Source organism: Cynara cardunculus (assembly GCF_001531365.2).
Source record: "Cynara cardunculus var. scolymus isolate 2C chromosome LG 5, CcrdV1, whole genome shotgun sequence".
NCBI classification, from domain to species: Eukaryota; Viridiplantae; Streptophyta; class Magnoliopsida; order Asterales; family Asteraceae; genus Cynara; species Cynara cardunculus.
In genome coordinates, this window is record NC_037532.1 from 18,147,985 (window position 1) to 18,171,609 (window position 23,625).

Consider the following 23,625-nt stretch of genomic DNA (forward strand, 5'->3'; position numbering starts at 1 on the left):
AGATTAGGTTGAATATACATGAACACAGATTAGGTTAAATTCTTCAATTTTGACAGATTAGGTTGAATATACATGAACACAGATTAGGTTAAAAAAATTATACGAAGTATTAGAAACCAAATCCTACAAACCAAATAGAGGAATGGATTTCAAATCCAATCCAAATCCTGCAAACCAAACACATGATGGATTTTAAATCCAATCTAATCCAAATCCCATGGAATCCAAATCCCTCCTGGGAATCCAAATCCCTCAAAAACATTCCTGCAAACCAAACGCACCCCTAAAACTTTTATACTATGACGGGGTATGAAGCAGTGACTCGTACCACCACACCAGGGGAAGGTAGTGTTAAACTCTAGACCTCCCACATGTTATGCAAAAATGTCCAACTCTTTGCATGCTAAATTATATGGGTGCAACATATATACACGCACATATGTATACATACAATGTTGGTTTCCGGTGAGGATGGAAGTTATGGTGAGAAGAGATCTCCACCTTTAAATCAATCCTAATTCAATGTCAACACTAATGAGGTGCACCAAATCAATTCTCTTTTAAAACGCAATTCATGGGTGGTCATGAGATTAAAAGTGATCAAGAGTTCAAATCTTTTCTTAGGCTTCTCAACATAACTTCCCTTTTCACACTATCCTTCACCTATACATACATATATGAGGTTGGGTTCCAGTGAGAAGGAAAGTTAAGGTGAAAAGTGTAAGAAGTGATCTCCACCGTTGGATGCAAATTAAGATGAGATGCACCAGATCATTCTCCGTATCAAGATGATTATTGAATGAGTTTGAGATTAAAGGTGATCAAAGATCTAGATATTTTCTTACATTTTTCATCTTAACTCTTCTTCTCAAACTAAAATGGTAAAAAAGTTGAGAATGCTATAAAGATGAATTAACCAATGAAAAAGTACAACAACGTGGATGTCAAACTAAAGAGAATAAAATGCTTTTTTTTTTTTGTTCTAATGTGTTTGCCTCCACCTCATGTTATATTTTACTGATTTTTTATTAAAAATCCAGGATTTTTTGTTTAAAAAAATGTGGTTGTAACCACTTTTTTAATCAGATCCGTTAAATCATTTCATCTAACGGTTGAGGATGACTCGTGTCAAATACTATGATTTTCCGTTCATTTAATGCAATGTAGTTAAATTTTATCATATCAGATTTTTATTTGAATGACCAAACTAAAGCCATATTTCTGTGAGAATATTTATGGTATTTTGCATTTTGACAATATCATTGATAGCTTAGAACATTATAAGCAAGCTTGGGATTCAGATCGGGATCTTTAGGTGGTGGTTGGTCGCTCTATTTCCAAACAGATTTGTCTTATATGTCAGATTCTCATTCCAATTTCTGTCAACAAAACACATGGTCAAACCAGATTAAATTTCATTTCAGTTCCTTTGTAAGATTCCAATACTGACATATTCTATTTTGTAAACCAAACGCCACCTTAAACTCCCGAACAAGTCTTAACCACTTAAACAAGTAACTGTGATACTACAAAAATAAAATTCTCATCAAGCAACCGATTCAAATTTAGTGAAACATGTTATTGATGGATTGTTATTGCCAACAGATGCTTTTTGGTCATGGTCGACAATTATTTCAACGCCACGATTGAAAGCATTTGAGCCAAAATGGCATGATATTGTCATCTTATAAGAAAAAAAAAGTAATGTGTAGAATATGGGAAGAAAATTGGAACACGAAATAATGTGGAATATGTAAAAAATTCGAACTAAAAACAGTATCAAACACGAAGAAAACTGAAACATGAAATAATATCGAAATCTCAAATTATACCAATTTTTTTTAATTAACCTGAATATCTAACCCGCTATGCGAGCCGACTAATCCCTAGGCGACTATCTGCTTTGCAGGTAGTCCGAAGTCACCACATTTGAACCTTCGTGTCCACAAGGGGATTTTTATTCTTTCTTGGATTTGAACCTAGGACCTCTAGGCACTTTTGACCTTTGGAACTCAAGCTCAAATCAATCAGGCACCACCCTTGTTTGAGAGTAGTTAGTAGAAATTTAGAAAAAACTCAAAATCTAATTATATGTTCACGTATAATCATTTTTTCTTTGTCACATCATTGCTAACTCAACAAGTTATAAACCAGTAAAACTCAACTATAATACTTACTAGAACCTCAATTTTTGTTAAATTTAATGTGGATATATAAGTAAAAAATAAAAATAAAAAACTAATAAAACGACAATGACTTAATAATTAAAACAAGAACTAAAGTTTTTGTATAAGAATTCACAAAATGTTATCATTTATAAGAGCCCTACACTATGATAGTGACTAAAAACTTTACGAAAGTAGCCTAGTGATTTTTCTCCAACTTTGGAAATTCTTCAAAAGTTTTACCGGGCACTGCTATTTGCACCCCGTTTAATGTCAGAATCAGGTCAAGTCATGCATTAAGAAATGTAAAAAGTGGATTTTGATTTTGATGTGTGTGTGTGTGTGTGTGTGAGGAGGAAAGTACTAGGTCAGGGTGTAATTAGTCTCCCCCGCTCCATTTTGTTATAGGTGATGGTATATACACTTTTTTTTTTTTATGTATAAATCAAGTCCAATCATACATTATAGTGTAAAAAGTAATTTTTGACTTTGATGTATGTAAGTAGAAAATTATCAGTAGGGATGGATATAGCAATATTTAGCGGTGCATTTCGTCCATCTTACTTATTCTCAAAAAATTATGTCCAATCAATCGATGAAATCAAATTAAAGAGAGCAAAAGTATTCTCGTCATATTATTGAATATTTTAATAATATAATTAATGTTGAAATATTAAAAAAAAATATTACGTATAAGTTAAATACCGAACAAAGTAACAAAACCAAATTAAATATATTTGATTCAAAAATTGGGTCCAAGAAAATGTGATATAAGCAAACCTGTTTTCTACCCTAAAAGGTAGCAAACAATATCCAAACAGAATGACTAAACTAAATCGAACCAAACCAAACCAAACAAACTAGTATCTCTCATTCGAAAATAGGTTCATAGAAAATGAGAATATGCAAACACCTTCTCTATCCCAAAAGGTAGAGCCAGCCTCTATCTCCGTAAAGATTCCTAATGAAATCCAAACAGAATAACAAAACCAACCAAATAACCCAATATATCTCATTTGAAAATAGGATAAATACAATCTTATTCTCTACCCCCAAAAGGATCTGTTCCCGGGAGTACCCTAAAAAAAAGCAACCTTTGCTCTCCTCAGCCATTTCGGGTCTCCAACTATTGGAGATCCCATTTCCACACCAACTCAAGATATGCTTAGTGGACTATATGTCTTAACGAGTGGAAATCGTCGGTAAAGACGCTTGAGAAAATCCAAACTATCAAATACATCTCATTCGAAAATAAGGTCCAAGAAGATGAGATATACGTAAAGTCGTTCCGTACCCGAAAAAGGTAAGATTAAGACCCTAACAGAATCCAAACAGAAACATTACCCCCAAAAAGATTTGAGTTAAAACCCCTACAACAACATTGCTTTGATAGTTCCTATTATTCATTAGAGATTTAACTAGTATAGTATAGTATAGTATAGTATAAGTATAGTAAGATGGTGATGCAAAAGGGTTCTAAGATGTTAATCATACATATTCTTAATACAATCTAATTCTCAAAATGCACATAAATCTCTTTAAACTTTTTCTTCAAACACAACTTTACATCCTATAAACCTCGTATTTTGCTACTCTGAAACCACTCGATTGATCGGACCGCGCCTACAAAAATTGGAGAATTCAAGATTCATGTTCACTTACGTGATCATCTGATACCGTCCCTTCAGATGAAACCTCCTCCTTCGTTGCTGTTGTCTCCTGTAAAATCATTTCACTTTCCTGATTTGGATTTGGTGGTGAAGATGGCGCCACCACCGGAGTTTGGTCAACAGGTGGTGGTACATTGAGGTCTGGTTCGGTACCTGAAGTCGAAGCAACATGTTCCTCTGGTTGATGGCTAGTTCCAGGGATATCTGGCAGCGATTGGTGGCTAGTTCCAGGGATATCTGGCAGCGATTGGTGGCTAGTTCCAGGGATATCTGGCAGCGATTGGTGGCTAGTTCCAGGGATATCTGGCAGCGATTGGTGGCTAGTTYCAGGGAYATCTGGYRGYGATTGGTGGCTAAGACCATGAGAGTGGTGGCGCTTCTTCTTCTTGAAAATGCGGCGAGGGTCTTTGGGTGGAGAAGGTGGCAAACCGGGAGGAATAAATGGAGGAATGGTTGGTATTTCATCTCCGTATAGCAAACGAACTGACTCAGCTATGGCGGAGACTGTTGGCGGCAATTCAGGCTCCAGTGGTCTGGCAGGAACACCACCACCACCAACTGCTTTACGAAGCCAATGAGGTAACTTGTTTTCAGATGAACCACTACCGCCAGCCTCATCTTTTCCCTTCGGATTACCAACATTCTCAAGAAAATTTGGCATTTTCCGATTCAGATGCTGTGCTTCATCTTTTTGCGGTGAATCAAATAAGCCCGAGCCATTCAAACCAAAAGTTCCGCACCTATTGGTCACAAACGGATTGGGAAGAAGATGTTGATTTGATCTATCAGAAGGCCCAGCAGACAATGATCCACCAGAAAAGTTCACCGGAAACCGTTCAAGATTCCATGTCGGGATTCGAGGGAGATGCTCATTTTCGAACCCAACTGGATTCGGCTTCTCGGTGGGAAGATCATCCAATCCCAGTTTCATTTGTGTCAGATGGGGTTGAATACCGAGTGGAGAACCAGCAAACCGGCTTTTATGCAATGCCCGTTTCATCATTCCATCAGAAATGCCTAAAAAACCCGGAGATTTCCCAGATTTTGAAGCTTTCGACTGTTTTTGGGTCGGCATATCCAAGATCTTGAGCTGTTCTTCCTCCCATCTTGCCGCCAAATCTTCAGCAGTCCTAAATCTTGAAAATTTAAGCCGATTATCGCGAAGCATAGCATCCCAACCACCCCGCCCATGTCTACGAACACCAATCCACAAGAAATCAAGTTCATCTTCAGACCAAAAATCTTTAACAAGTTTCCTTTTAAGTAGATTGTTTGATCCTGAACCCGTTCGCATCATTATATTCTCAAGAACTTTCCGGTGGTTTTCTGGCAACGACGAGAAAACAGGAGGCATCTGACCCAAACCCAACATGGGGGGAGGTGGCACATCCATCTCTTGTTGATTATCTTTTCGGAATCTCAAATTGGACAACATTGGGATCGTCGGGAAGTCATGAAGAGCTACGCTCGATTCACCAATCGATCTCCCCAAAGTTAAACTGGGAAACAAGTCGTGTTGGTTTCTCCCGGGTGAGGGTAGTCTAGGCAAGTCAAAGGGTAATCTGGGCAATGCCATCAGAGCCGAGCTTTCTGAAGCCTCATCAATTTTCCCTGGAGGCGGGATGAAGGTGTGCTACAACGAGATATAGATAATCAGAATCAATCAATTACACTTTTTTCCGGTCCAAAATAAATGTCCATGAAACAATTTTAGAAACGTGTAATTATTACACTTTTTAATTAACAAACGACAAATTTACCATTAATAACAGAAAGTTGATACTTGTTTTAATACAAATAAAAATAGAAATGCTCATACTTATTTTGAGACGGAGGGGGTAGCAACCAGCAAAATAAAATGAGAGAGAGAGAGAGAGAGAGAGCATACCGGAGCGAATGGAGATAGACCCGTCTTTAGTTCATATTGGAGAACGTTAAAATCGGCATCTGGATGTTTAGATTTGACCGAGGCGGTTCCACAAGTTTTTGCAGCCTCCTCATTGAAGGGTCCAGAGCAAGGAGCTAGATGAAACGGGAAGTCGAGACCGATCACATGCTTGTCCTGTCTACTAGAAGATCTTGAAGAATTTCTATTAGCCGACTCCATCAGCTTCGCATTTGGAGCACATAGCCCAAGAACAGGAAGCAACTTGCCACTTCGCACCAACTCTTTCCCCTATAAAGAACAAAGATTTGGTCAGAAAGTATATATACAACGTTGGTCAAAAGGATTAACCGGGAAAGTTCATTTAGGAACTGTATATATTTTGAGAATTAACTATTCTTGATGAATATACCCTGAATATTCATCATGATATCATGCATTTTCACTATTCATAATATTTATCATTGTATTCATTATGAATACTTGGTGAATATACCTAAAAGATTTACGGTTCAACCTGGTTTATGAGTTGGTACCTTGCCAGGGTTCGGATCTGGATCGGTCTTGCTCTTTGGTGGATCCAATGTTTGACTTGGGTTGTCTTCTTGGTCTTCATTTTGACCGTTAAAGGTGGATCCTTCAATGGGAAGGGATTCTCTGAATGCTTTCATCCGGGCCAATCTGTCCTTTTGTCTAGCTCGAAGCTTACCACTGTAAAAACAACATACTTCATCATGATAAGGCCAGCTGATTACTATTTAATAATACCACCAAATAACAAGCACTTGATATTGTGAAGCGCATGGAATTCTTTTCTTTATTTTTGTAGCTTTTAGGGGTGAATGGATAGTCGCTCTACTCTTCAGGACAGAGGTCAGGTATGCATACATCTTCTTAGATAGTCAATCCACTCTAGTCTGAAACCTCTTCTTAGAGCATCTCCAATGGATTATCTACAATAGAGAAAATGGAGATTTTCTTCTCTATTTTGCTCCAGCGGATTCTCTATATTGTTCTCTAAAATAGCGAAAACTTTCAAGTTTAGAGAATGTTCTAAACCTTATTGTCTGGAGAGAAAAATGATTTTTTTATTCTTTCCCACCAATATAGTTGAATTATTATTATTTTCAATAAATATTATAATAAATGTATTCGGATGATAAAATAATAAAATGTTATATTAATATAATTAATACTGAAATCTTGAAATAGAGAATCCATTGGAGTTGAGTGATTTCTTTGTAGAGATTTTAACTTATGGTTCTCTATTCTCGAGAGAAAGTATAGAGAATTTGTTGGAGATGCTATTATACTATCTTGCTACGTTCGAAATGCAACAATATCAAAAGGCGCTTTCCGCACTTCTTCAATGTATCTTTTTCTTCTCGGAAGCACTCTACTCCTACTCGGGTCATTTAGTTATATAACCTTAAACGACATTTCAATTAAATCCATGACCCCCTGACCTATTAAAAAAATGGTTTCACACTCATCAGAAGATTATGAATTTAATTAAGGTTATAATACCTAAATATCTCCTACTCATAATACTACCTCAGCACCCGTCATGGATCACCAACTCATACATATTTTCAATAAAAATCAAGGTGTAATATTAAACAAAAGTAAGATAAATGGAGGAATAAAATTAACATAAAAGAACGAAATAACGTTTAAGAAAAAGAAGAATAATTTAAAAAAAAAAGATAAGAAAACTCACAACTTGATTTTTAGAGCTTTTCCTGCGGGTGTATACTCTCGCTCTGGCTCTGGTTCGGGCTCCTCATCAGCACCATTCTGCAGAGATCCCCAAATGGAACAAATAAGGCCACTTCAGTTGAAATTTCTGAACCACAATATGATAATAATGTGATCAACTTACACATAGAACAAATCGACACTGCATAAGGAAGTCAGATTATAATCTTTTGTTCAGTATTGTTATGTAGATGCCCGCATAAATCAAACAAACTTGAACGAAAGGACTGATGTATACATGCATATATACAATAGAAACTTTCTTAAATCCTAAAGTTACCTGATTCAATGTTTCGATAGGCTGTGGAGCATATGCTTCCCTGTATGAAACAGCTTTTCTTACCCTTTTCCCTCGACCAAGAGCTGCTTCCTCCTCACTTTGGTACTTCTCCCATCTGCATATCCATTAGAGGATTACTTAATATTTTGATATATGTCATAACCCCATTTGCAATATTTCCTCATATTACAAACTTGTGTTATTGGTGTTTTACGGTTACAGCTAGCAGTGTTCATCAAAATCGCCCACACAGCACCACACTGCACCGCAACATGCGGTTCAGAACCTTTTTTTTTGTTAACCATGGGTGTCCGAGCCACCTCAACTAATCCCAGGGGATCTGAAAAATCCCAAGTGGCCTTGCAAGACTCGAACTGGTGACCTTTGAGGAGGATCCGTAAAGGCCCAAGCCTTATTGCAGTTTAGAACTTCCAAGGTGCGGTTTGCGGTTTTGAATCATCAAAAGGCGGTTTTTGTGAACAATGGGTGTCGGAGCCAGCTTGCACGCACCTCAACTAATCCCAAGGGCCCCGGAGAACGGCTTGGAAAATCCCCAGCGGCCTTGCAGGACTCGAACCGGTGTCCTCTGAGGAGGATGCCCAAAGGCCCAAGCCTTATTGCGGTTTAGAACTTTTACAGTGCGGTTAGAGGTTTTGAATTATCAAATGGCGGTTCAAACCGCACCGCACCGCATATTTTATATATATATATATGTAAAATATGTACGTAATCATTTATCAAATGAAATAGTTAATACATTATTGATCATTAATTAATTTTTTCATTTTTCCTTTTAAGTTTCACATTACAGATTCCTTATTTGAGTTATTTTCTTTTGTCTTATGTCAAACATCATGGTTGAATTTAATTTGAAGTTAACTTTTCAGATGTATTAGGATTATTACCGAACTCTTTGGTTTGTGTTACACTATTTTAATTACGCATTTCGTACGTATTAGAGTTTTTTATTGTATGGAATATGGGAAAATCATCGACGAATTTATTTTGAAGTTGTGTTTTTATAATTATTGGATTGAAGTGCGTTAGGTACAACCGTACAAACTGCACCATGCAATGCAGTTTTTTGCGGTTTGAGGATATGCGTTGTGATTTTCCCCTAGTTTCAGCCACAAGCAAATGAATTATTCAATTAGCTTTAATCTTCTATTCTTAAGCTATGTTCTTTGTTTAATACTTTAGTATATTCAACCGATGGTGCTTAATGTGTATCATATTGTTTTAAGATCCACTTTTGAGTTTTTCTGTTTGGCTGTTTGGTGTGTTGCTTCGTTAATCATTTTCGGCTCTAGCACCATCACTAGAAACATTATATTTACAAAATTAGCATAAAATTGATCTGCCTCCAGAGTCATTCAGTTTTGAAGAAGTCCATTTATAGCATGAAGTTAAGACATCAAAGTAGTAATACATCGATCATGGACCAGAGAAATAGCAACGAGATTGTAATGAGGAAGTTCAAAAAGTACCACTTGCCTCACTCTCAGAAGCCTGTCCCATTCATTCTCTTCGGTAACATTTCCGGAATTATCCTCTTTCTTTTCCAAATTCTGAGCAGTGCTACCATCAATGATTGCCGAAGGTGACTCAGTTCCTCCTTCTTCTGTTGGTTCATCATTCCAATCCAGAGACTAGTTCAAAAGAGGATGAGAAACAATGAATACATAAGAGATTTTGAAAATAATTCCATACTAAATAAACGATGAACAAGCATATTTACAAAAGAGGCACACTCCCTGTGTCCCAAAATAAATGCAACAAGTCCAATTCCAGGATGTTGAACAATTGGTGCTTTTTTCTTCTTTAGCAAAGTTTTGCTTCAGCATTACTAATTTGCCCTTCAGTGATATGAATGGCATTAATTTTGGCCACCAAAAGATAATTATATTGTCAATATCGGGAGACAATTTTGATATTTGACAAATAGTTAAACGCTTCCACCAAACAGCACGGCTTGCCAAATCTTACATATATTTTAGAGCACATGAAGTAGGATGTTAAGTACTAATTATTAACCAAAGAGGCACAAAGCTATGAGGAGAAACATGTATACATGTACCTGTTTCTCTTTTGAGTTTTAAGGTCTAAAGTGTTTCAATTTACAAAAAGATGACCAAAGTAGCCTCCACAAATCTTAGCTATCGGCATAAATTGAAGCTAAAAAAGTGTTCTCTTAAATGGTAACATCAAAGGCAAATCTTTGCGTTCTTGATGTTCAGGGATGCAAAGACAAGCAATGACTCAATAACCTACCTAAACCTTGCCAACCAAGAAGGCCACCTTCATACACATAGGGGGGATTTGGTTTGATGGAATGGTTTCTAGGGATTTCGATTTCGTGGAAGGATTTGGAAATGGAGGGATTTGGGTTTGGAAGGATTTAAATCTTTGGTGTGTTTGGATGATAGGATTTGGAATGGAATTGAATTCCATTTTGTACAAATAATTTATAAAAACAAATTATAAAATTACCTTTTTATTAATTGATTATTACAAAACAAATGTTTCAACATATTTTTAAATACTATTACACATAAATCCTACAAAATCCTACGAAATACCAACAAACCTCATGGGATTTCTAAATCACATGTTTGTGGGATCTCATTGATTTCAAATCAAATCCAAGCAATCCTTCAAACTAAACATAGGATTGGAATGGAATTGAATTCTAAATCCTATCCAATCCTACACACCAAAGAAGGCCTTAGGTTGGTTTGCGGGATTTGATAGGATTTGAAATTGAATTCCATTACAATTGTATGTTTGGTTTGAAGGAATGCTTGGATTTGAAATCCCACAAACATGAGATTTAGAAATCCCATAGGAGTAGTTGGTATGCCATGGTACTTCATAAGATCTGCTTGTAATAGTGTTTTAGAATATGTTTAAAGCACTTGTTTTGTAATAATCAATTAATAAAAAGGTAAATTAATTATTTTTATAATTTGTTTTTATAAAAAATGAAATTAAATTTCATTCCAAATCCCACAAATCAAACACACCAAAGATTCCAATTCCCTTAGTAATATGGCCATTCTATTAGGTGGTAATATCAACAACCATACCCACACAAAAATACCATAAGATCACAAATGTCAATATAGACTTCTCTAGTATAGAGGTAGATATATCATGACTTGTCATGATAAAATTAGGATGACCTTAGTTCGAAATGCGAGCAAGGGTAAATTAGTGTCAGTTTTAAGCTTCGTGTTTCGATTACACAATATGAGGTCAACTCAATTGTACACATGGTGCATAAATAGTTATTTGCTAAGATAGTTTGTCATAAGGTCAGCTATCAAGATAACAATAACAAAATAATACACTGAAAAATTAAATGATCTATTTAGACTTGAAGAGAAGAAGCCTACACAAAGGTAAATTACATCTTCAAAATACAAGTTGCTATTACTTGTACAAATTAAATAGCTTCCTAATCTTCTAAAGTACATATAAGTATATTAAGAAACAAAATGATCTCGTTTCCTCATAGGAATAATACCGATTAAACACAATATATTCTACACCCTCCTCCAAGTTGGAGCACACGGATTCCACATGCCCAACTTGCATAGTAATTCTTCAGAACTCTTTGATTTTCTTCTTATATATTCCTTTTGGTTCCTCACAAGTTGACGCAGGTTTGCATACAAACATACTACTTTCTTTAAGTGGATCCATGACACTTTAGTTGAGAGACGGAACTACCTTGTTTACATCTTGCAATTTTCAACTTCAAATTCTTTAGCTAATAATTCTTAAAATTTTCTAACCCATCAATATCATATTCATGTTACTTCGAATAAAATCAATATTGAACATTTAACAATATAAGAATAAGAACTAAATTATGAAAGCGGTCTTATTATGTCTGTGGTGAAGCTATTTTAACCAAGCCAACTATGTACAAGGCATACTTGCAAAAGATTTTATAAACATTTTAAGGAACTAAAGGGTACATGGTAAACAACCGTATTGCGTTGACACTAAGACGCAACCTCTAATCTCTTATGAGAGAACTAAAAGCTATGATTCATACTTGAAAAGAAAAAAAAAAACAATGTGTTTTCTACAACATAGGTAGACAACTAGTATAACTGTTCAAGTAAGGTCCAATTAGTGTAAAAAGGGTCGAGTCTCACTAAAGCATCTAATCTGCTGTTGCTAAACAAAAACATAGAAAAGGGGCAATGGACTCTAGCCACCTAAAGGGTACTAGGAAGAAGATATGGATCCAATGTGTTTACAAAAGTAAATACAAAATCAAGCATTTTTCTACTCAAACAAGTCAGTGAAATGCAAAAATGTAATCATCCTTAACCCAGAAAATTTTGAATAGAAGCACTGATGGGAATTATAAAGATAAGATTTTCAAAATTTTGTACACACAAGAGAGTGCTTATGACATACCTTCACAGAGCCAAGCATATCATTTTCCAAATCTCCTTCTGCGTTATCAGTTGAAACAGAGTCAATAATTGAACGGTCTAGCAACTTCAGAATAGCAGCTTCATCCCACATTATTTGGGTGCTCCCATCTGTGCACTTATCCTGGTACACGTCCCCTAAACCCCCGGTCCGCCTCTTACTCTTGTGTTCAGAATCTATGGAGGCTTCACCTTTGTTGAGATTGTTTTCACCTGCATCTTTTCCAGCTTGGGTAGAAGAATCATTGAAAAGTTCTTCAGTTCCCCATTTTAAGATATCTTCAACCTCCTTTTGAGATCCAGATTTGTTTACAAAAAGGTGGTCGAGCATCAGTTTCTTCTTTGCAAGCTGAAGGATCCTCTCTTCAACACTAGCACGGACAACAAGCCTGTATACAAGAAGCCTTTTTGACTGCCCAATTCGATGTGCACGATTCATTGCTTGGATATCAGCATGTGGGTTGAAATCAGAATCATAGATTATGACAGTGTCAGCAGTTGCCAAATTGATCCCAAGGCCACAAGAGCGGGTTGATAACAAGAAGACAAACCGACTCTTGTCTTGATTGAAGCGTGCAATTGCCATTTGGCGATCAGCTATGGAGACAGAACCATCAACTCTCTCAAACGTTTTGGGCCCGAATTCAATGTTTAAATAGTCCTCTAGAATATCTAGAAGCTTTGTCATCTGTGAAAATATGAGAACTCTATGACCCTCCTGGTGCAATATCTTAAGCATAGAATGAAGCAAAGCCAGCTTGGCCGAAGCCTTGATGCGCATATCATGAAGGAATTCCATCGTCCCAGATTCAGGTTCAGTTCCAGGTATGAGATAAGGATGGTTACAAACTTTTCTCAATTGCATTACAATGTTCAACATTGATTGCTGGGGAACCCCCTTTCCCATGTTGCGTAAAACTTGATAGTTCTTTGTTAGCATAGCCCGATAATACTCAGATTGAATAGATGACAACTCAACAGGAACCACGCGCTCAGTCTTTGGGGGAATATTCTGCATTGCGTCTTTTTTAAGTCTCCGAAGCATATGAGGAGCAACAAGTTTCTTCAGTTCGTCCACTTTTTCGGCAGTTGTAAGATCGCTAAACTTATCCTCAAATGACGAAAGAGAAGGGAATGAAGCTGGCTGCAAGAAATTTAGCAAGTTATACATCTCACCTAGGTTGTTCTGGAGAGGAGTACCGGTCAACAACACACGATGTTGGAAAGAGAATGTATTAAGCAAGCTAAAGAGCTTACTACCCGAGTTCTTAAGACGATGGCCCTCATCAACCACAAGAACTTCCCACGGAACTCCACGTAGATGGGTCGAATCAGCAAGAACCATTTCATAAGTAGTTAAAAGAACATTGAACTTATAACTGGCTGTTTTCTTGTTCGAACCCATTGGATCATTTGCATGCCATTCATACTGACGCATTAGAGCTCTTGCTCGTGTACAGCCGTGATACTCCACAACATTCAGATTAGGAGCCCATAATGAGAATTCAGCCATCCAGTTTGGCATTGTGGAAAGAGGTACCAAAACTAGACAAGGCAATCTAGCTTTAAACTCAAAGTATAAAGATGACAGAAAAGCACAAGCGGATATCGTTTTACCCAGCCCCATCTCATCAGCAAGAATTACATTTTTCGACTTATACCAGCATTTACGCAACCAGTTTAGCGCTTCCAATTGATGTGGGAACAAAGAGCCCCCTAGCTCTTTAGGCTGCTCAGTGAGAGTAACTACATCACCATGTTGAAGTTGGCCCTTTCCCCTTGGCATCTCATCCTTAGCAGCATCTTTTTCCAGGGTTTGGAGCTCAAATTGATCAAATAGATCTATAAGATGAGATGATTTAACAATTACAGGCTCATCTGTCCTTTCCCATGTACATTCATCATAAGGAAGACGACTCCACTTTACAAAAGCTTCAGTTGATCCATCTTTTGATGATCGAAGAGCAATCACCCGCTGGGGCACTTTCCAGTGTTCTTCACAAAGATTTATCACCGTCCTTCCATACTTTGCCTTGTAGTTATCCAGTTTCCTCTTTGCCATAACTTTCAACTGTGATTCAGCAACCCAACTATTATGTATATGAGATCTTCCAACCCACTTAACTAAAAACTCATAAGAGACTGTTTTCCCATCAGAGGATAAAGATCCTGCAATGATAGACTTCCTTGTCTCATGACTACTGTTTGCTTCAGTATCTATATTAATCTTATCATCTACAATTTCAGGAGAGTTTGAAACACCATTCATATTGTCCCCCGTTGGAATCTCTTGGGATTTTTTTGCCCAATCATGTGAAGTAAGTGCAGAATCATCTTTATTTTTCTTGTCCGTTGCCGTAGACCCAGGATCATCCATAGTTTGACCCACAGAATCCTTGATATTCTCTTCACTACAATTGTTCGTCATATATGCATTTATCTTATCTACTCTTGTAGTATTCTCCTCAAGTGTTTGCCTATCAGAAGGGATCAAGATATTCTCAGTACCCTCATTAACCATTTCTGCATCTACAATATCTAACCGTCCAATATGATTGTCCTGAACCATGGGACTCTGAGAAGACATGACATCAGCCTCTGCTGCAGAGTGGGAACGTGGAGAATTTCTCTCTATGCCTTGAATTCGACAACCTAATACCCGATCAACCTGCAATATGTAGCCATACATATTAAAATATGGTCAAGATTCTCCTATGAAAGGTTAAAGGGGAGGAAAAGACCATAAAACACAGAAAGGACAAATGGCAAAAATGCCAACCATCCCACAACCCTAGTAAAAAAAACTTAAGAAACGGACAAAAGGGTTGCTAACAAAAGGAAAATACAAAACCACAAGGGTTGTGGCATAGTGGTTGAGGCCCAGGGGGATGTGGTGGAATATCCCATCTGTCCTGGGCTCAATTCTAGGCGTCAACAACAATTGTGGCCACTGAGTTTATCAGGGCTGATGTCTTATGGTCGCAATTTGCCAGATTTATTCTGAGCATAGGCCAGGACACTCTTCCAAAAAAAAAGAAAAAGCATACAAAGAACAAATATTACCAAAATTTCCTTGATTACAAAATAACTAATTGTAATATTGAATTTTAACTTGCTTCCTTTTTGTATCATGTGATTTATGTAGAATCTATACCAGTGTTACATTTTGAAGTGGTTGGCATCCATCAATACGAAAACCCTTTCCACTTGGCAGGAAGTACAAGTTTACTCTCATGAAAGTAAGAAGGCAAATTCAGTATAACATATAAAACAGGGAATTCAAATGTTAGGACTTGGGGATAATATTTGATAAACCTTGGAGCATTCCAGAAAGCTAGAAAATAACAATCATTTGTATTTTATGAAATGATAATCTAGTGGTTAGGAAACATAAGGTTTTCTTATTTCTATATGCATCTTTTACATGCCCACGGGACTATCTAACATACTATATATAGGGTTTTCCCTAATTAACACATTCTTTCCAACCCTAAAATACTTGCGGAGAATATTTTCTAATGCTGCACGGAGTATACGCCAGGAAATCCCCTTAGTACCAAGGGAATCTCCTAGAGTATACTTCGTGGCAAAACGGCCTCACACCAATATCTACCAGTTGTGAGCTATAAGTACCTGTAGAACTTTGTCCTGAGAAAGATCTGCAAATTTCAGCATTTCAACTTTTCCTGCTTCACTTAATTCATGTGACGGATTTGTAGCTTCTCCAAGAAACATCTGCGTAATAGGAGAGCTGATTTACATTAGAGATTGTACTGCAAAAGGTGGTAGATAGTTATTATAACAGTCGCACGAGAAACATGTAAAAGTTGCTGATTAAAGAAACGAACATACAGTTAGAATATTACCACAAAAGCTGGAGGAACAACATACAGTAGCTAGTTGGTGCCTTTCATTACTATACCTATACCTCTGAACAGAAATTAAGAGACAACAAGAACTTAAAGTAAGTTGCTCCAAAGCTGTTTTGCTTTTAATTTTTTCTTCAACTTGCATGTTACAAGAAGAAAAGAAATGTAATTATAACATCTCATTCAGATTAATTTAGGCAATATCCTAGACATAAGATTCTGTAAACATTCGGCTCTTTTGTCATCTCCTTTCATCATCTAACCTTCATCTGATGAAGCAAAGCAATGGACATTCCTTTATTCATGTATGATTTCTACATTTTATACAACTTCGCACTCACAGTTCGACGAGCAGGGCAGGGTTCACCTACTTCATATAAGATGTTATGAAAATATACTGCAATCTAATTCACTTTTCTCAAAACATAATCAGAGGATGAAGATGGAAGCGAGTTACAGTTGGGGGCATTTATTTTTCCCATTGAGATCTAAAAACGGCAAGAATGTTTGATCCTTTCAGATGTTTTTGCATCAAATGTTTTCTTCTTTTTCCATACAGATGTGAAGTGCAAGAAGGCTAAGTAAGAAAATGACGAAACAAATCTGAAAAAGTATAAACTGCACCCTTCATTCTCTCGCCGTCACAGATTAGTCTCTCCATCATGTCAGCCTTGCTGTAACAACTCCCTTCTGTTGTCCCAACATCAACCCGTTGCTCACGTCCCCTTCTCTATCACTGACATCTCCTTTTTGCTGCCGACAATGATATTTTCGTAGCTGTCAGCCACTTTCAGAGAGATAGAGAAGGGCAATCGGCTTCACCCGAGGGATGAGAGCAGTATTAGAGAGGGAGGAATTTGAGGATTCACAGGAAGGGCGTGGAAGCTACCGTTTCTAGGACGCAAGCAAGCTAGCTTGCCGACTCTCCTAGTAGTTTGGCGGCAAGGAAAGGGGCATTCGGGAAGCAACTAATCCCTTCTGGCTAAGCTTCTAGAAGGCCGACCATCAAGTGTTCTTAGTAGATAACATTATAACCAAACTCCTATAAACCTTGTTATAAATTAACATTTATTTGCTTAATGATTATTTTTCCATTTATGGTGAAGCTTGTGATTCAATTACTTGTAACCTCATATCATGGCTCATTATTTGAACAACTTTTGGCTACCATTTCTATACATATGTCCAAATTCCTGCCACTATTACCATGAGAACTGAATCCTAAAATTATCTCCCAAGATTTTAATATTTTTTAAGAAAAAGGAAAACTCTATTAATAGAAGGATTGGGCCTACATGGTGAGAAACTCAACGATATCAGTCTTAAGGATTCTAGTGCGGAAATAAATAGGCGAACAAACAAAACTCAAAACAAGAAGGTAAAGCCAACCCTACGCATGACTAAAAAGGAATGCCCATCATCATGACCAAGAGGAAATACATAACAACCCTTCGCACATAATGTTGACACATGTATAGCATCAACATGATAGCTGCGTAAGAATGAAACACCATCTTGATTTTCCAACTAAACGATCCTCCCCTGCCAATAGCCATAAAATAGTTTCGAACTTCAACTTCCAAATTATTCCACAATGTAATTGGCTAATCATGCTTCACCTATACCACCTAAGCAGTGTCGACAGCTAGTTTGCAAAATGTCAATTGGTCTTCAGGACATTGTTAACATTTGAAATTTAGAGGATTTCAAACTTAGAATCATTCAGAATTCAAACTTAGAATCATTCAGAAATTTTATGTGATGGGAGTTTTTATCATAATAAATTTGAAGGCTTTTTATAGCCCCAACCCAACTAGTATATTTTCAAGACTCCTTGAGATGTGTAGTAACTATACTCTAAGCAGAATTCAGAATATAGTATGTCCACTGTTATAAGCAACTATGTCTCTAACATCTTAGCAGTATAATTCTGGAAGAAGCCACACTAAATTTTCCATCGTCATATCAGGGCAGAGGTTCCAAATCATTTTGTCTATTTAGCATTGCATCTAGTTGCATTTTCTTGTGCTTCCACAGAAACTGAGAAAAACACATTTTTGAGGATAACAAAGTAAAACATGGTAAAGGTTTTTGGGTGCAGTGCAATTGTCTTTATCTAATAGATTAAATTTTGAAATTGTGAAAAGAAATCAGTCCATCATCCATCCATTATCAAGATACCTAAAACTGTGAGAGTAGTTAAAAAGGCAATACACCACAAAGGCAATTACAGTTACAGTAATTACAGCTCGAAGTGCAAACTCAAATAAAAGCGCCTTTTGACATAAACAGATTGCAATAGAAGATAATTAGTAGATTAAATTTAGAAATCGTGAAAAGAAATCAGTCCATCATCCATCCATTATCTAGATACCTAAAACCGTGAGAGTAGTTAAAAAAGCAATACACCACAAAGGCAATTACAGTTACAGTAGTTACAGCTCGTGGTGCAAACTCAAATAAAAGCGCCTTTTGACATAAAACAAATAAAATTGCAATAGAAGATAACTAATATACACCATGTTTTAATCACTATACCCTATTCAAGGTGAGAAATCTGAAGATGATATACTTTAGGGAATAGAATAACCAATAAACAATTAAACCAAAGTAATCATCGACATCCAATGTAGAGTCTAACTTTGCTTTTGTATGCCCCGTGCCCCGGTTCATAAAATCTTCATGCTGCTAAGAGCAAGGCCCAAAAATCTACGATTAAAAAGCCCAAAATTCTACAATTAAAAAGCCCAAACATTGAAGATGGTATTACTTTATAAAAGTACATGTGTGATGGGCACAAATGAGGAGGGTTTTTTCACCTATTTATGTGAAAGATCATTTTGTACGAGAAGTCGAGACTGAGTTCACAGTTGGGCGTTTTCATGTATATCAAGCGACACGTGACTATTACAATTACAGACATATGAGTATGCCCGGTGATGCAATTTTTTATGCATTGTTGTATCTTTTCATGTCTTTTGTTGTATCTTTTATGTTTGCATACACCTCTACGTACTATGTTACTATCCCATTTTTTCCCTCATGTCTCTTTGCTTTTTGCTTGTGTTTTGCAAACCTGAGGCCTTCACGGAAACAGCTTCTCTACTCTTGGGGGTACAGGCAAGATCTGCATACATCCAATACTGCTCATTGATCCTTTAATGTATGGCACTCATATCAGATGTTTCTTTTCTATGCGTTTCTTTTTATCTCTTTATCTTCTTGTTTTAATTTTTTTTCTTCTCTTGTTGCCGTTGACTTTCTCTAAATCAAGCGTGAAAGGAAGAGATAAAACAAACTAAATAGCGGTTGATAAAATAATGGTGAAGTTCCCCATATGGAATTGCTGATCATGACAAAAACTCTTAAAAAGATCCAGCAAATGCCATCAGGAAAAAGCAAGTGGCTTAAGGAATTAATACCTCATCTTTCAATGTGATATTACGAATTTCATCCCCCATGTCATTTTTTGATAAAGATTTTTCTTTCGCATGCTTAACTGACTTGCGCTTTAGTTGAGAACTGCTTGTTCCACGTGATGCCATCACACATTTCCCCTTTTCAGTCTTGGGCTTCTTTTGAACATCATTAGATGGAACATTACGCTTCCTTTTCCTGGATTTCTTAGAGACACTTTCTATGGCAAGAACAACTTCCTTCTTTTGAGGGTGAGGTCGATCCCTACCAGGTTTTTCTTCATTTATCTCCAACTCCATAACCTTGGACAGAGACACCACTGAGTTGGAAGGAGAGTCCGGCTTCTTTTCTTCAGCATCGGTCTGTTTCTCATTTTTGACATTCAAAAATGAACTCCCTTCTGGTGAGCCATCAGTGGATGGATTATTTAGCTTATCAACATTTGGGCTTGATAAGGCAGATTTCCCTTTCTTCAATCTTTTCTTCCCAATACTAGATACCTTGCCGCTTTTTGCAGATTTGATTCTATTTTCCAGTTTTCTACTTGTGACCTTCGTTTTTGCTCGCTTTGAGGTAGGATCCACATTGTCTATACCCTCGACTGAATTATTTTTAAGACAGCAGCTAGGACATTTCCACTTCCCATTTGGAATTCCCTTAGACCACGAACATGAAAGCAATTAATTTCCACCGAACAACGGACATCATTTGATGAAAAGAACATCGTAAGAAATGCATGAACAAACAACAAAAATACCTTAAGAGGCGGATCCAGACACCCAATATGATACGTCCCAGGACAACTATCACAACAGAGTAAGTCACCACCAAGATCACAAATGACGCATTCATAATAGTACTGGTGGGAAAAGAAAAAGAAAGACAGCAAATTATGTCAACTGATAAGTTAGTAAATATGTCAATTGATTCTCGACACACACATACATGCATACCGCATGCGCACGCACGCACGCACACACACACACACACACATATATATGAAGAACTGACCCCATCATTTCCTTTTTCCTTGGAAAGAGAATGATCTGAAGAGCTTTCCTTCTTTAACTTCCCTTTTGGTGAAGTGCTCGTATGAGATTCTGAATGTACAGAATCGGTTTTGTTGCCATTGGACTTGACCGGCCCAGAAGGAATCTTTTTCCGCTTGCGCTTCAAAACCCAGTTTCCATTGATAATGTCACTAGTTGATAACTCGTTATTCTTCATCTTGGAATCTGGGTCTTTCATTTCATGTTGTGGGTGGCACAAGACATTTGCAAGTCACTGCTAAACCTCCAATTTGCTATGCTACAAATAAATACATGAGCATATATTTAACAAAAAAACTATAGCATATTTAGAAGAGGAGGTAATAGAGACTATTTCAATAAAGCTGAGTTCATTTAATGCAATAATCAGCCTGAACCAGATGGGGTTGTTTTAAAAAGAAAGATAGTATAGCTATGTGTAACTTATCGCCACAACACCAACTATTGTCCAAGATAAGGTCCATGAACTCACTAAGCTAAATAAAACATCATCAGAAAAAAGGAAACAAAATGGATCAACTTAAAAGAGCCACTATTTGCAAAGATGGTAATAAAATAAAATCCATAAACTCCACAAGCTAGGAGAAAAGAATATCCGAATACAAATGTCATACCTCGATAAGGGAAGATTGTAAAACCTCATTATTAAAGCACTCGGTTTCATATTTCATGTACGGAAGGCATGACAAATGTAACACATGTACCAAAATATTTAAACTATAATGAACTTAATTGGTGCCAAACATAGACGACATACAGAGCTGAATACAGTTACCAGATCCAAACATTGGAAGAAATATGCAGTTCTTTATGATATCAATGAACATCAGAACATAATAACACCTAATATATGGCTTTGGAATAATCTTCCATAGCAGCAAATAGACATTTCAACCAATGCCTTTGTTCATAAATGCTTACAAAAAAAATTGCAAACAATGTATGACCCAAGAGAATGAAGCACATTGCTCAGTAAATGGAAATATGGGAGAAAAGATGTGAAAATGTATACATTTTCAAACCAGATTTCATGACCAACGATAACCAAATTTGGGAACAATAAAATATGTCATCAACAAACGATTCTAACATTTCCCAGTTTATAAAGTTAAACAATTAACTGTGGGCGATTCAAGTAAGCCATGTTACTTTATCAAGCACATACATTCAATACTAAACCCAAAACCCCAAATCAGTAAAAGCCCAATGAAGAAAAAGCCAATAAGATTACATTCAGGGAGTAAAAACAGCAAAATTGAGTTTAATCAAGCAAGAAACAGCTGGAACTGAACATAATCAGAAAACCCACCAACCAAATAACTAAAAAAGAACTCACAAAAGAGTAGATCATCAAAGGCAAAGGGGGTATCTGAATTAATAGGAAAACAAGAGCGATCGACGGATTGAAAGAGAGATGTGTGCGTATATGGATGCTAGGGCATGAGGGAAAAAGGGGGAAAAGCAGAATAAATAGGAAGAAAAAGAGCGTATGATACGGAATCGCCGGTGGTCTTTATATCTCATCTCATAAATACAGAAATGGGAAATGAAGTTTGGAATTAACACAACACCCAACACTCTGACATGGGTTTTTGTGTGTTGTTGTCAAGAGAGGGACTCCGGAGAAAGAGAAAAAAGACTCCTCCTTTAACCAATCCCTCTCTGCCACGTGGGACCGCCTAGACGATCCATCCACCCTCCCCTCTCTATCTCTCTCTCTCTTCACACGAGCCCACACACCCACTCCCCTTTTTCACGTTCCTGATCGTCTTCTGCTTCTTCCATATCTAGAGAGAGAAACTGATCTCAATTCTTCTTCTCATAGTGGTCGTTTTCATCATCATCAAACTGCTTTCTGTGTATTTCAATTCTTCTCCCTCTATGTTGGCATTGCCTTTTACTTTTTCTGAATCTTTTGTTTCGAGCATAGAGATGAAATTGCTATTTCTGGTGCTTCCACCCTGGTAAAGCATACTTATTCAACTTGCTTTCGGCTTTACTTGGCTAAATTCCTAGTTTCGTCTAGGGTTTTTGCTCATATAATCTCAATGCTCCTAAACATAAATCTCGATCAAAATCTACATCATAAATCCAAATACACCAAGCCTTTGTCCAGAACTTTGAATTCAAACTCAATTCGAGCTCGAGTTTACAAGAACCCTGATACAAATTGGTTTGAATCTTTCCAAGTGCTTTGTATTATTGTATACATGTGTTAAACATTTCCTATAATTTAATTAAAATAGATATTTTAAATGTAGGTTTAGAATATAAAATATTAATTGATATTATTAAAATAATTTTTTATTTTAATATTTTTTATTTTTTATATAAAATAATAATGGACATTTTTCTTTAAATTTTAAAGAATTCTTTAAACTTAAAAAGTATTTGGTTGTTTTCTCTATTTTAGCAGACTAGAAAGGTACTTGTGCAATTCATCGAGACATATTTTTATTTCAATGTTTCACTTTATTTTTTATCCATATTGATATAATACGATTTTATGTTGTTTTGAAAAAGCGATAATGTTTCTATTTTTGAATAAAATATAAATTTGAAATATCATATAAAATTTGGAAAAAAAAAACATTTTTTGGATCGGTGGATGAATAACCGTGCCACTCTGGAAGAGCTAGAATTCTAACCTTGTGTAAGGACGTACGGGCCAAGGGACAGTCTCAGGTAGACAATTTCTATGTAGTGTAGGCCTCCTAAGAGGTAACGGAGGCGTGCAAAGATTTATTCTTTTCATACTTTTGGAGAACTTTCAGCTATCAAGGAGACGAAAAGTATATCAATATTAGTAGTACAAATTAACTATTTAAAAGTTTTTGTTTGTGTATTTTTTTAATTCAAAATTTTTATTATAATTTAATTTAACGTAACAAAGTAACTTAATTTAGGTTCAATAATATATTTCTCAATAAATATAATAATTAAGTATTCTGTTAGAACTCAATAACTATTCTAATTATATTTTAGATTTTATTTTATTTTAAAATGAGATGTTTATCCCTTATTTGATTATATTTATCCGCAGTTAGTTACACGAATTCAAACATAGAGATTTAATAAGTT

The 23,625-nt window shown here is 36.4% G+C and overlaps 1 protein-coding gene across 3 annotated transcripts; it reads right to left on the bottom strand.

Annotated features, from left to right (window-relative positions):
* Positions 1 to 3,624: 3,624 nt before the first annotated feature.
* Positions 3,625 to 22,675, bottom strand: LOC112512124 (protein CHROMATIN REMODELING 4-like). 3 transcript variants are annotated; one of them, XM_025117964.1, is made up of 12 exons: positions 21,881 to 22,675; positions 20,507 to 20,798; positions 20,253 to 20,354; positions 19,501 to 20,151; positions 15,843 to 15,944; positions 12,193 to 14,877; positions 9,253 to 9,407; positions 7,759 to 7,873; positions 7,441 to 7,517; positions 6,257 to 6,431; positions 5,724 to 6,011; positions 3,625 to 5,468 (listed from the first exon to the last, which is right to left on the bottom strand). In XM_025117964.1, the coding sequence occupies exons 2-12, from the start codon at positions 20,741 to 20,743 to the stop codon at positions 3,807 to 3,809; spliced, it is 6,249 nt and encodes a 2,082-aa protein (XP_024973732.1). In that variant the 5' UTR covers positions 20,744 to 20,798; positions 21,881 to 22,675; the 3' UTR covers positions 3,625 to 3,806. The 3 variants fall into 3 exon arrangements, with proteins under 3 accessions (XP_024973732.1, XP_024973731.1, XP_024973733.1); XM_025117963.1 differs by having other exon boundaries at positions 20,507 to 20,803; XM_025117965.1 differs by lacking the exons at positions 19,501 to 20,151; positions 20,253 to 20,354; positions 20,507 to 20,798; positions 21,881 to 22,675 and adding an exon at positions 16,703 to 16,986.
* Positions 22,676 to 23,625: the final 950 nt, after the last annotated feature.